This window comes from Lacerta agilis, chromosome 12 (assembly GCF_009819535.1).
Source record: "Lacerta agilis isolate rLacAgi1 chromosome 12, rLacAgi1.pri, whole genome shotgun sequence".
NCBI lineage: Eukaryota > Metazoa > Chordata > Lepidosauria > Squamata > Lacertidae > Lacerta > Lacerta agilis.
In genome coordinates, this window is record NC_046323.1 from 12,542,183 (window position 1) to 12,555,987 (window position 13,805).

The 13,805-nt window shown below is 43.0% G+C and overlaps 1 protein-coding gene across 1 annotated transcript in view; it reads right to left on the reverse strand.

Annotated features, from left to right (window-relative positions):
* Positions 1-13,805, reverse strand: part of LOC117055585 (collagen alpha-6(VI) chain-like) — a 60,987-nt gene that overhangs the window by 22,756 nt on the left and 24,426 nt on the right. Inside the window, exons 10-19 of the mRNA XM_033165198.1 lie at positions 11,317-11,462; positions 8,979-9,071; positions 8,811-8,864; positions 8,386-8,457; positions 8,247-8,273; positions 6,230-6,274; positions 6,059-6,112; positions 5,550-5,612; positions 3,948-4,013; positions 1,205-1,258 (exon numbers count right to left, since the gene is read on the reverse strand). Coding sequence (XP_033021089.1) covers positions 1,205-1,258; positions 3,948-4,013; positions 5,550-5,612; positions 6,059-6,112; positions 6,230-6,274; positions 8,247-8,273; positions 8,386-8,457; positions 8,811-8,864; positions 8,979-9,071; positions 11,317-11,462 — 674 coding nt within the window. The remainder of the gene's footprint in view (positions 1-1,204; positions 1,259-3,947; positions 4,014-5,549; positions 5,613-6,058; positions 6,113-6,229; positions 6,275-8,246; positions 8,274-8,385; positions 8,458-8,810; positions 8,865-8,978; positions 9,072-11,316; positions 11,463-13,805) is intronic.

Sequence of the window (13,805 nt, forward strand, 5' to 3'; positions counted from 1 at the left end):
CCATATATAATAAAGACACCACAGTCTCCGCTGTCCTTCATTCAGAAGAAATCGAACCCCTGGGATCTCACACTGCTTGGAGATTGGAGTGGTGTGCAACAATATGTTTTCCATGCCTGGCACCAATTAACAACTGGGCAGCCACATTTTGAAGTATCCAAACACTTTTTGAAGGAAGCTTCTAATACAGGTTTCCTCAACCTTGGCTCTCCAGATGTTTTGAGACTACAATTCCCATCATTGTAGGACCCCCATACCTAAGGGACCGCCTCGCTGGTACGTCCCAGGTAGGACCTTAAGGTCCTCAAATAATAACTTTTTGGAGGTCCCGAGCCACAAGGATACTAGGTTGGCTTCAACTAGGGCCAGGGCCTTCTCAGTATTGGCCCTGACTTGCTGGAACAGTCTGTCACAAGAGACCAGGGCCCTGCGGGATTTGGCATCTTTCTGCAGGGCCTGCAAGACAGAGCTGTTCCACCTAGCCTTTGGGTTGGTTTCAGTTTAACCCTGATGTTTCATTCTTTTGGTGTGGTTGGTGGGCTACTTAAAAATGAGGCTGCAGTCTAGATTAAATTTTAAATTGCATTTTAATCTGTATTTTAATGAATTGTTTTATGTTTTTGTTGTGATTTTATTGGTGTTAGCCGCCCTGAGCCCGGTTTGGCGGGGAAGGACGGGGTATAAATAAATAAATAAATAAATAAATAAATAAATAATATCCCTGACCACTGGTCCTGCTAGCTAGGGATCATGGGAGTTGTAGGCTGAAAACAACTAGAGGGCTGAGGCTGAGGAAGCCTGTTCTAATAGAATTAATCTCAGCCATTCAGCAGAGAACTTACCAAGGCATGAATGCAATGGTGAAACCCCCTGCTCCCCCAACAGAAGATGCATCCTATTGATTTCAGTGTCCAGACTCTGCCATGAATCTGGATCCACAAAAACTCTCTTCTCTGCCTCAAGACATTTCCCAGAAACAAGTGGCAAAGATTTAGAGAAAGGGGGGAGAGTCTCACGCAACTGTCATTCCAATATTCTCAAAGGGATTTCTATTTGTGGAAGAGGGGGCTTAGGGTTCTCTGCCTATCGCTGGGAGTAGACCCAGTGATAGGACTCTCACACAGTCGCTGTCTGCCTTGCATTACCACCATGAAGTCCTTTCACAGGGAAAACAATGTCAGCATCTTCTTTCTTTGGTTCTTACTCTGGTTCCTTTCAAGCCAGGCAATGCCGTGGGGCCCCTTGGTCCCCTCTCACCCTGAAAGCAAAACATTTGAATTTAAATTTAAGTTGAGCACAAGACCCCTGCATTATGAACAGCATCCTGCTCTCACAATGGCAACCAGATGCCTATAGAACAGGGGTGGCCAACTTCCAAGAGACTGTGATCTACTCACAGAGTTAAAAACTGGCAGTGATCTACCCGGTTCAGGTCAAAGTTGTTGAGCTTTTTTTTAGGAAGGAAAGCCCTGTTTTGGGGGGTTCATGTAAAAGTTGTTGAGCTTCTTTAGGGAAGAGGAAAGCGACGTTGAGCTTTTTTTTAGGGAGGAAAGCCCTGTTTTTGGTGGTTCAGGTCATTTTAGGGGTGCAGGGCAAAGACATTGAGATATTTTTTAGGGGAGCCAAAGTTTTTTAGCTTCTTTGGGGGGAGCCACTGATCTACTGGTGATCTACCACAAACGTCCAGTGATCTACCGGTAGATCATGATCTACCTGTTGGACATGCCTGCTATAGAAGATAGCCCACATAGGAAAAATTCATCTTCTCAAACTCACAGCATGAAACCTTACCAGATGTTGGCAAGTAGGATAAAATACGTTCCATTGTGTTCTTCACGCTGCATGTGAAAACCATTTGTCTATTTACAGAAACTGGAAACGGAAGCTTTGAGTATGAGACGACATTGTTAAGGGCTTCTGGCACATTTTAGAAAAAGAAAAGCATTAATCTGCATAAATGGTTTCAGCCTGCAGCCCTCCTGGTTCACCAGGAATTTAGTCAGGCGAGAGAAATGAGCTAAGGAAGTTAGCAGGGCCTGGTCTGGAGTTGGGGCTTCAGGACCCTGGACAGCGCTACAGGTGCTAGCCTGCAGATTCTTGGCATTTATTTGCATATACAGTGGTAACTTGGATTAAGAACTTAATTCGTTCCGGAGGTCCGTTCTTAACCTGAAACTGTTCTTAACCTGAAGCACCACTTTAGCTAATGGGACCTCCCGCTGCCGCTGCGCCGCCAGAGCACAATTTCTGTTCTTATCCTGAATCAAAGTTCTTAACCTGGAGCGTTATTTCTGGGTTAGCGGAGTCTGTAACCTGAAGCGTATGTAACCTGAGGTACCACTGTAGGGGCATCTTATACACGGGGGCATGTCATACACAGAAACACACACACACACACACACACACACACTGCAAAGAACACTAATGTCTCACAGCAAATGTAATCGATCTGTAGAAAAACACAACCTGGAAAAAGAGACTGTGCATGTACTTCTGTAAACTAAGAAAAACCTTAATAAAAATTATTTGGTTTTTTTTTTATAAAAAAAAATCCCCATAACACCAACATTAAGGAGAGAGAAAATGTATCACAGAGGCAAACAACATTAAAACAAGAAGAAACTTACATTCGTAAAACAAGTACAAAACACATCGCAAAAGCAGGTGACCTTTATAATCTGGTTACAGGTAGGTGTTGGTCTGCCATAGTCAAAACAAAACAAAATAAAATAAAAAATAAAAAAATCCTTCCAGTAGCACCTTAGAGACTAACTAAGTTTGTTCTTGGTATGAGCTTTCGTGTGCTCATACCAAGAACATTCCAAGAACAAACTTAGTTGGTCTCTAAGGTGCACTAAGGTGCTACTGGAAGGATTTTTTATTTTTTATTTTATTTTTCTTTATAATCTGGCATGAGTTCAAGTCTGTAGCTAGCTCTCCTGCAGCTAAGGTAGGAGGCAGGCTACCTCAGGACCAGCATAAAGCAGCTGCAGGGATTTTGCAGTGTAAAACTAAAACGACTTGTGTATATTTATATAGGTATATAACTGGTAGATCACTTTGTGACTGATAAAGCAGAAATCAAAAGGGTTCATGGAATCATGAGACTAATAACATACCGTAGCTAAAAGCAGATGATGATGATGATTATACCTCACCCATATGGCTGGTTTTCCCCGGGCACTCTGGGCTGGGGAATTTTCTTTTCTTTTCTTTTTTTTACATAAGTAGAAGTATCGCAAGGCACACACAAAATGCTTGGCGAATGTTTCAAACATAGAAATTGATGAACACAGGATTTCAGTAGCTAATATGCTTGTTAGTAAGCATCTAAACAGGGGCGTAACAAGTTAAATTGGTACCCGGGGGCAAAAAAAAAACATTGTCACCTGATCTAAACGCTAAAATGCTTAGTATACGTTAGACAGAACAGCAAAACAAGGCCTGATACACAGATATTTAAAGGCAGGACGAAGTACTCCTTTTGTGTTGGACAGTAATGGCGAAGGATGAAAGGTTATCAGCAAGAGACTGATGGTGGGTTTGGGAACACATGGGGTGGGGGGACCAAGGGAAAGGGGAGAAAATGATATGGTTGGATAGATACAAGAGGTCAAGAGAGATGGGTAAGATCTGGAAAGGAGGAACTAATAAAGTTAGTGTTAGGAGAGAAGCAAGAAGAACCTGGTCTTAGACATGTGGCAACCTGTGTTGCTTATTGTTGTGTCTGTTATTTCTTATTCTATCAGTTCTGCTAGAGCTGTAAAGTAATAAATCCTTGACATCATTAGAAATGGGCTGATCACTGCTTAGTTCAAAAGTGGGAGAGGTGCGGTTGCCATACCAATCATAAACATCAACGCTCAGGCATTCACTATACTATATTTCTGTAGAAACTACATTTCACAGGCAAATGATAAAACGAGACATGTAAGATGGTATTTTACCTCTCTTCCTCTTCCCCCTTCTAAACCTTTCGGTCCTGCTATGATACTATCTGGTCCAGGAGTACCCTAGATGAAAGGGAGAGAAATGTTAATGTTCCCACATTGTTTGATAGATATAGAAGAAGACGAAGAAGAAGAGTGTGGATTTGATATCCCGCTTTTCACTACCCGAAGGAATCTCAAAGCGGCTAACATTCTCCTTTCCCTTCCTCCCCCACAACAAACACTCTGTGAGGTGAGTGGGGCTGAGAGACTTTAGAGAAGTGTGACTAGCCCAAGGTCACCCAGCAGCTGCATGTGGAGGAGCGGAGACACGAACCCGGTTCCCCAGATTACGAGTCTACCGCTCTTAACCACTACACCACACTGGATATAGATATAGATATAGATATAGATATAGATAGATATAGATATAGATATAGATATAGATATAGATATAGATATAGATATAGATATAGATATAGATATAGATATGAGAGATATGGGGGAAAGCACAGGTTCTTAACCTCTGGTCTATGGACTCGGACACACACACACACACACACAAACATTGTTTCCTTGATTTCCTTCCAGCTACCTTGAAGATTGTCTTTGTGGGGGGAATCTGGGGAGGGGGTTCACAGCTTTCATCAGATACTCAAGCAGTCACACACCCCGACAAAGGTGAAGAACCACGGGTATAAACAAAGCTTTGGTTTCAAACTGTGGAGCGAAAAGGGGCCACCTGGTGTCATTGTGATGTCAGGTCATTGACAGGGGAGAAATCCTAACAGAGGAATTCCTCTCACAGAGTTACAGTTGCCAGAATTTCCTGGGAAGGGAGTTAAAACCACTCAGAATTGTAGCTCTGTGGGGAGGAATGGGGGAATAGTGGTCTCCCAACACCAGACCCCCCCAAGTGTCCCTATTTCCCAGGGGTGTCCCTGATTTAAAGAATATGTTCTGGTTTCTGATATGATTACAATAACAATATTTTTATTATTTATACCCCGCCCATCTGGTCATCCATTTTGATCCCGAAATGTCCCCCTTTTCCTTGGGATGTCCCTATTTTCATTGGAGAAATGTTGGAGGGTATGGAATTATCCAACCCCTGAGCTGTCTGAAGGCAATCCTTTATAGGGAAGGGGTTTTTTTTGGAAAAAAAAATGTTTAAAGTTTTATTATGTTTTGATATATGTTGGAAGCCGCCCAGAGTGGCTGGGGCAACCCAGTCAGATGTGTGGGGTATAAATAGTAAAATTATCATCATGGCCCCTATTTTCATCAGAGGAAATGTTGGAGGGTATGCCTAACACCTCTCAGTGCCCTCAGCAAACTACAGTTCCCAGGATTCCCCCAGGAGGGGCTGCTTAAGAAGATATGGCTGTGCTTCAAAAGTATAGTGCGGATGGGGGCTCACTGTTCCTGGTTTGTGTGACCCCCCGAGTCCCTCGGTGTTGGCAAAATCATGCCCACATCACCTGTTCAAGGCAAGCGCCGCTAGCCTCTTGCCCCTGTGATTCAAGCAGTAAATATGGGACAGCCAAATGCAGATATCAGGGCAGTGAGGCCAGAGTCAATTCCCCCCCCTCTCTCTCGCCTCTGGAAAACAAAACTTACTGGGTCTCCTTGGAAGCCCTTCTCACCGCGATCACCAGGGAGTCCCCTTGGTCCTGGGCTGCCCTTTGAAGAATAACACAGTGCAAAGTGATCCATTATTTTGTGTGACTGATGTGTTTGGCATTAAACGGGCTCAAGGGGAACTTGTTGCTGTTTTGCTTCTGATTTAGGCTCGAGGATGACATAAAGTTTCTCTGTTAACAGAAGCAAACTTTCCATGTTAACAGGATTGGAAGCAAGTCCCAGGGAGGCTTGAACCCTTATTAGTGCCAGACAAAGCCCATTTCATTCTCCCAAGCACTTAACCGAGAGTTGCCTCTCTTAACTACTTTTTTTTTTTTTTAATGCCGGGCCAGTTATTGCCGTGTTTTTATTGCTGTTTCTATTTATGGTATTCCTTTTATTACTTTTGTAAGATGCTATGCTTTTATTCTTACTGTAAAGCCACCCTGGGAAAGTTTCTTAAGACAAGTGAGCTACAGGTATCTAAAACGAACAAATGAAATTACCTGGCAGCCTGGGTCACCCTTTTCTCCTTTAATTCCTGGAGGTCCAGAAGAACCCTTAAGAAGATACATTAAATGGCCTATAAGTATGCGATTAACTCTATTGGGGGGGGGAATATGTTCGCTAATTCAAACAGAACACTGAAAGGCAAAACAAAGAAATAAAAATCTTACTGGCTCTCCATTAACGCCATCAAATCCATTATCCCCCTTTTTTCCCTGCAAGAACACATAAAACCAGGAATTATCTGCCAAATTCATCTCAGTATTAAGCACATGTTTACAGGCACTGTCAGATCTTGCAATTTCTATTTCAAAGACCCCTGCAGAGTGCTTTGCAGATGAGTTCCACAAGACCCAACAGTTAACACACTAATTAATTAATGTGCTGTTTAACACAAAACATAACAAAATATGTACAGCAATTTTTTCCTACGTATTTCCCTCTATTGTTGTTATCTGATTTTTTTAAAATTGCTTAAAGGAACTCCACCGTCAAGCCCACCACTCTGAAAACTTCAGAACCTCAGGAACTGAAGTTTACAAAATAATTTTTATTAGTGTTACAGCAACTGGGGCCTCAGTTCTGCATTACTGACAGCACAATCCTATGTGTGTCTGCTCAGAAGTAATTCTCATGGAATTGAGCAAGACTTACTCCCTGGTAACTGCATGCAGGATTGTAGCTGTAAAGCAATGTGGCACCTGTTTTCCTGCAGTCGCTCTTCCGACACCCCCGGTAAAGATCTATAACACCCACCCATGTGGTTAGTGCAGATTGTATGCCTGCATTTATTGACTTCATTTATAGCTCCGCTGTTGACTGTCTAACGGAAAGCTATTTCCATAAACTGCTTTAAAAAAAAAAACAACTTTAAAAACCCGGCAGCAACAAGAATTTGAAGTTACCCCAAACACCCTCCATTAACCAAATGTCTCCTGGAACAAAAAGGCCTCGGCTGAACTTTCTAAAGACTCAAATTAAACTAGGATGCTCTTCACAGAGGAGGACATCCCAAGATAGTGATACAATTCCATAAGAACAAAAGGAGAGCTTTGTTGGAGCAGATCAGAGGGTCATGTAAGTAAACCATCCTGCCTCCCCAAATGGCCAACCATTTGCCCGCAGGAAGTTCACAAAGAAGAGCACAAGGGCAACGGTCCTCTCTAGCTCATACTACTTCCAATCCTGGAGTTGATCCAAATCAGGCTGATTCAGGTCGACCCAGGATCCCGCCACATTAGGTTAAGGCAGCTCCAGATTGCCCCGGCCAAGTTGGGTCCTCTCAGAGCGATCCAGGGCTATCAAAAGGGAAGGCAATATTGAGGCTAGGGCAACAGGAGAGAAGGACTCATATCCAGGCAGTCTGTACACAACTCCTTTCTCTCCACCCCCCCCCACTCCCAACTGTTCATTTTAAGCCAGTAGGGTGGGGCAGCATTGCTTAATTGGTTTCCCAATGCCACACATCACTTCTGGTTACCAAGAGGGGAAGGGGCGAGGCAGCAGAGAGCTTGGTGTGATGTGAGCACAGCAGCAGAGCCAATCTGTTTACTTACATGTAAGTTACATGTAAGTCCTATGGTGGCGCTGTGGTCTAAACCACTGAGCTTCTTGGGCTTGCCGATCAGAAGGTTGGCGGTTTGAATCCCTGCGATGGGTCGAGCGACCATTGCTCTGTCCTAGCTCCTGCCAACCTAGCAGTTCGAAAGCACGCCAGTGCAAGTAGATAAATAGGTACTGCTGTGGCAGGAAGGTCAACGGCATTTCCGTGTGTCCCATTGCACCAGAAGCGGTTTAGTCAGCATGACCCAGAATGCTGTCTGTGGACAAATGCTGGCTCCCTCAGCCTGAAAGTGAGATAAGCGCCGCAACCCCATAGTCGCCTTTGACTGGACTTAACCATCCAGGGGTCCTTTACCTTTTACCTTTTACTTATAGAATTCAGTATTGCTTACTTCCAGGTGAGTTGGGTTAGGGCTGCAGCCTTACTTATGAGTGGCATGGTTCATTCTCTATGACAGGATCAACCCGGAGGACACACGCTTATTTACTTTTTGAAGTTTCATGCCGTGGTTTTGTTAGATGGAATCAATCTGTCATACCACCATTTGCAAGGGATGCTCATTTAAGACACGATCACACATTCATACTTATTCAGGAAAGGAGGAGAAAAACACTTTTCCGTACCTTTCGGCCCACTATTCCTCTCTGCCCCTGAAAAGGATCAGAAGAGCGCATGTAAATTTGAGGACCATTAGGCACCAGAAGATCGCAAGGAACATTTCGCTATGCATTAGAAAGGAATGCAATCGTAGCTGATGCTTGCCTTAGGTCCTCGGTTACCCCGGCAACCCTTGTCGCCCCTTTCTCCATCTGGCCCTGTTATCCCTCGTGGGCCCTGAAAACAACAATAAGCACAACCATTAAGAGAGGGAAGTTTTGACAGCAAGGACTGGTATCCCTTTCAGTTAGGCTGAGCTATAGAATACAGGAGACAAGAGAAAAGGGAAACTGCTATGATGCTGGACACACCCAATTGAATCACCCTCCATTCTTGCCATCCTTGAAATTCCCCTAAGTTTCAGAAGAGTCTTGCCATGTGGCTTGGAGAGGCCTCGTATTTCAGCAAAGCAAATCCAGAGCACCTTTCCCTCAGAGTTAGAGTTGCATGCCCTTTGGATTCTGGCCAATATTTGGAAATATTTGACCCCCCCCCCCCGCAAATGTATGTATGTAACTTAATAAGCTTACAGGTTCCCCTTCTTCTCCTAAGTGTCCCGGACTTCCTCTAACACCTTGAAGACCCTAAAATGGAGATCAAGGAGACTTATTAAGACCAAATATCATTTTCAGAGCACATGAAACGATCAGAGGCTTTTGAGGACAGCGCCTCTCTGGTTAAGAATCCAAATTCCTTGCCTTCATCCCGTGTCTTCCTGGGTCTCCAACTTCTCCCTCTTCGCCGACACATTTGCAAAACACACAGCAACATGTTCGCTCGGCGATATTGGCCTGAGAAAGAACGGAATGAACTCTTAGAATTCTGAAGTGCAATCTGTCACACCTTGGGAACAAATTTATATAGGATTGCTACACCAATATGACACAATGACAGGAAATCCCTGCCTATCTTTTAGATGCCTGTTGAAAACATATTTGTATCAGCAAGCCTATTCAGACATATAATTTAGTTACCTACATCAGTTTCTAAAACTTCATTTATTTTATATTTGTTTTCAGTTATGATGATTTTGTGTATATTGGTTTTAATATGCATTTGTTTTTAACGGTATTGGTTTTATGTGTATACATTTTAATTGAACCGTGGATTTTAGTTGTGCTTTTCCCCCCTCTCCAATCTTATTTGTGCCTGCAAAGCATTTTGACCGAGAATTTCTATACATTTTCTGGATAAATCAAATAAATAAATATTGGAATGAATTTCAAAAGTTTGGCTGCTTTTCTAGAGTCCTTTTCTAGAGTCCACATGGCATCATCAAACAATTGCACTGAAGCATTTCTTGTGTTGTCCTCAGATTTTTTTTCATGATTTGCAGTGATTTAAGGGGGGCGGGGGTGGCACTATATATTTGCTATAGCAACACTAGCCTGGCCATTATACACCCGCAAAACACTTTTCAGGCTTTTAAAGGGATAGGTCCCCTTAATCAAAAGCTTCCTGTCTGCAAGTTTAGCCTAATTTATTCCTAATTTAAAACCGGTGGATTACTCCTGAACTGCCTTTTGTATAGTTCAGTTTTATCTTCCGGGGGCAGAGGGGTGTTAATGTACTGCTTTATTTCAATTTTATCACCTATTTTATAATGTAATGGGAACAAAAGGGAAACCGCAAACTTTCAGTTAACAATGGAAATGATTCCCCCCCCTGAATGGAACTAATTTCTAAGCAGACATTATAGAAGGGTACAGGCTGTTGGGAGATTCATTCCCCGTGTGCAGTTATTGTCTAGCACATGACTGGGTTTGTGTTTTCATTCCACAGGAATGGGAAGTGACAGAAGACAGGATGTTTGTCTTACTGTGTTCCCTAAAGTGGGACTGTTGTCCATTGTTCTTCCTCTTTGCTGCCTGATGTTAGAGAGAGAGGGAGACGTGATGTAGTGCTCCATGAGTATTATATATAATAAAGTAGGTTAGCCTACATGCTGAGTTGCTGTGGTCTGTCACGCAAGCTGGGCAAAACTCTGCGGATCCAGTAAGAGCGTGCTTATGTCCTCCTGCATCAGTCACCGTGGTGTCCGGGGGCTGAAGAAGCTTGAGAAGCTCCCGAACGATCGCCCAGGAAGGAGGGAACATTCCAGTCAGGCATGTGTCTCTGCCAGGGTCCTACTTGTGAGTGGGCCGTTTTTCTGACGGGGGGTGGAGCATTGCTGGATAATATAACACTATATTCTGCCCTTTGTATAACCTTCATTTTGAAGCGATGGAAAAGCAATACTTCAGCAGCATTACAGAGCTCTAGTGCAGAAGCAACCTTAGTAGTAACTGATTTAGGTCTCACTCACTTCAAAAAAAAAAAAAAAAAGCCTGACTTGCCTTTTCCCTGCTTAAGCCTTGAAGGTTTCAGCAAGATCCATTGAACCCAGCGGAATTTAACACCTGTAAGTTGGTTTCCCCCCTTTTATTATTAATCTTTTCTGCTTTATTGCTCACAATTGTATCTTTACATCATAACTTTACATCACACACACACACACGTATATATATATATTCTGTGTTTCCAATGTGTATTTATATTCATTATTATCATCAACCCTAAATCATCAAATGTTACATACACCCGCATAAAAAAAGAAAGATGTAATTTTAAAAATAATAATGTTATTCATAAATAAATGACTTACTGTCCCTTTCCATTTTGTGCTGGTAAACTTATTGCCTTTGTTTATCTATTTTCTTGTTATTTAAGATATTGCCATTTCTATCCGTTTTCTTTTTGATATTTATTATCTACAGAAATTACTCAAAGGTGGCTACTGTTTTCAGATTGCAGCAACTACTTTTTAAATATTCCCTAAAACATTCCCAATTTGAAACAAACTCCTGCTTGGATTTATCTTTGATTCTTTCTGATAAATAATCTTAACTCTGCATATTCTGCCAGTTTCACTGTCCAATCAAATCTGGTGGGCATGTACCCACTTTTCCAATGTGTAGCTATTATAACCCTCGCAGCTGTGGTGGCATACAATTTTTTTTTCCTTACCTTTCTAGGGTTCTTTGGTGATTTACTTACCACGTACTTGGACAGCTGACTGGCAATATTCCTCATGCCAATATTCAGTTGTGTCCTGTATCCAAATCCTTTCCCAAACTCAATATATTGAAGATCGTTAAATTTTTCAGCCCCTTCCAGAACGACAGTTATCAGCGCATCCAACCCTGTTTAAAATGTCGGTTGTGATTTGTGAGCGCATAACATGGAGTTATGGTTCAAATCCCTGCGACGGGGTGAGCTCCCGTTGCTCGGTCCCAGCTCCTGCCCACCTAGCAGTTCGAAAGCACGTCAAAGTGCAAGTAGATAAATAGGTACCGCTCCAGCGGGAAGGTAAACGGCATTTCCGTGCGTTGCTCTGGTTCGCCAGAAGCGGCTTTGTCATGCTGGCCACATGACCCAGAAGCTGTACACCAGCTCCCTCGGCCAGTAAAGCGAGATGAACGCCGCAACCCCAGAGTCGTCCGCGACTGGACCTAATGGTCTGGGGTCCCTTTACCTTTAACATGGAGTTTTAGAAATCAAAGCACCGTCTTTTGGCATGCCCGGCAACTTTGGCCCACCCCACCCCCCAAAATAAATATGGCAACCCTATCTTCTTCTCACAGTGGCCAGCAAGAAGCATGTGGGAAGCCCAAAAGCAGAATTTGAGTGTGACAGACATCCACTTGTGATTCCAGTGACTGACTGACAGCAGAATAACATACCCTCCAATATGACTCTAACAAAAACCGGGACGCAGGTCTTTTGGTGTGGCACTGCCATGGGACCCAACTGGCTCATGCAAGAGCTCTGCACTAATAAAAGATGCACATCTTTTGGGGCTGCCAGAGTCAGCCCCAAGCGCCACTAGCTCATCGGTAGGAACAACGCCAAGAAGAAAGAAGATCAAACTTGGCAAAGAGGACTCGTTTGCAAAATTGGATACAGGCCTTTCCCTTGCGGAAGATGAAGCACCATTATTACATCTGCTCAACAACCAAAGCTAATCCACCACCCCGCCCCCCCTCTACTCTTATTTTTGTCTTTGTATCAGAAAGGCAACCGGCCAATTTGGTTGCCAATAAATATTGCCACAGACATTTCTGAGATCGCGGTCTTTCCAACGAGCGGCTACTCTCCAGGTTTGTTAATTGTCTTGCTTTAAATGTTGTGAGGATCCAATGCCCTTTTCAAATGTGTTTTTTTTTTTTGGAGGGGGGGTTATCGGGTTGCTGTTTTTATTTTGATTACAAGTGAAACTCGAAAAATTAGAATATCGTGGAAAGGTTCATTTCTTTCAGTAATTCAACTTAAAAGGTGAAACTAATATATGAGATAGACTCATGACATGCAAAGCGAGATATGTCAAGCCTTTATTTGTTATAATTGTGATGATTATGGCGTACAGCTGATGAGAACCCCAAATTAACAATTTCAACTTTGGGGTTTTCATCAGTTGTACGCCATAAACATCACAATTATAACAAGCAAAGGCTTGACATATCTCACTTTGCATGTCATGAATCTATCTCATATATTAAACTCCAGTAGCTAATGAAAACAATTGCTTACATAAATGGACTTTTCCACGATATTCTAATTTTTCGAGTTTCACCTGTATGTATTTTGTGGTTTTATATTTTGATTTTATTCTGTGGACCGCCCTGAGACCTCCGGGTACAGGGCGGTATATAAATTCAGTAAATAATAATCATAATCATTATGATTCCAGGATCCAATTCCAGGGTGGCTTCTGTAATTCCGTGAATGTCCCGGGCAAATAGGGACACTTGGAATACATGGTTTCAATTCTATTGCAATAATGAAAAACAAAGGAGAGGAGAAGAAAACATGCACCTCTCTGCCTGTCTCCCTGTGCTCTGCTGTTCTAAGCAGTTTCCCCTGCTTATTTCTCCTATCAGCAAAGAAGAGGAAAAAAAACTAAGAGAAACTTGCTTCAGGCAGAGGAATGCAGTGACATCCGATCAGGGAGAGGAAATAGGTTTGGCCAGTCCTTCTCAATGTGTTTCTTCTCACGTACACAGACTTTAACTATGGTTCTTCACCATATCTAGCTTCAACCTCAGATGGAGGATTATGGCCACAGAACAGAAACATGTGGCATAGGATGCCTGCTTCATATTTCTGAGGGACCAGGGCCCGATCTGAGATCACAGGATGCAACCGCCTTACTGAATCTGCACAGGTTTGGGTCTAGTCAGCGTCTGGATGGGGGACCACCTGATGCCTTGAGTTCCATGATTAAAGGAAGGTGGTTGGAAATTTAATAAATCAGTAATTGCAATACAGTGGTACCTCGGATTAAGAACTTAATTCATTCTGGAGGTCCGTTCTTAACCTAAAACTGTTCTTAACCTGAGGTACCACTTTAGCTAACGGGGCCTCCTGCTGCCGCCGTGCAGCCACTGTGCGATTTCTGTTCTCATCCTGAAGCAAAGTTCTTAACCCGAGGTACTATTTCTGGGTTAGCGGAGCCTGTAACCTGAAGCGTCTGTAACCTGAAGCAT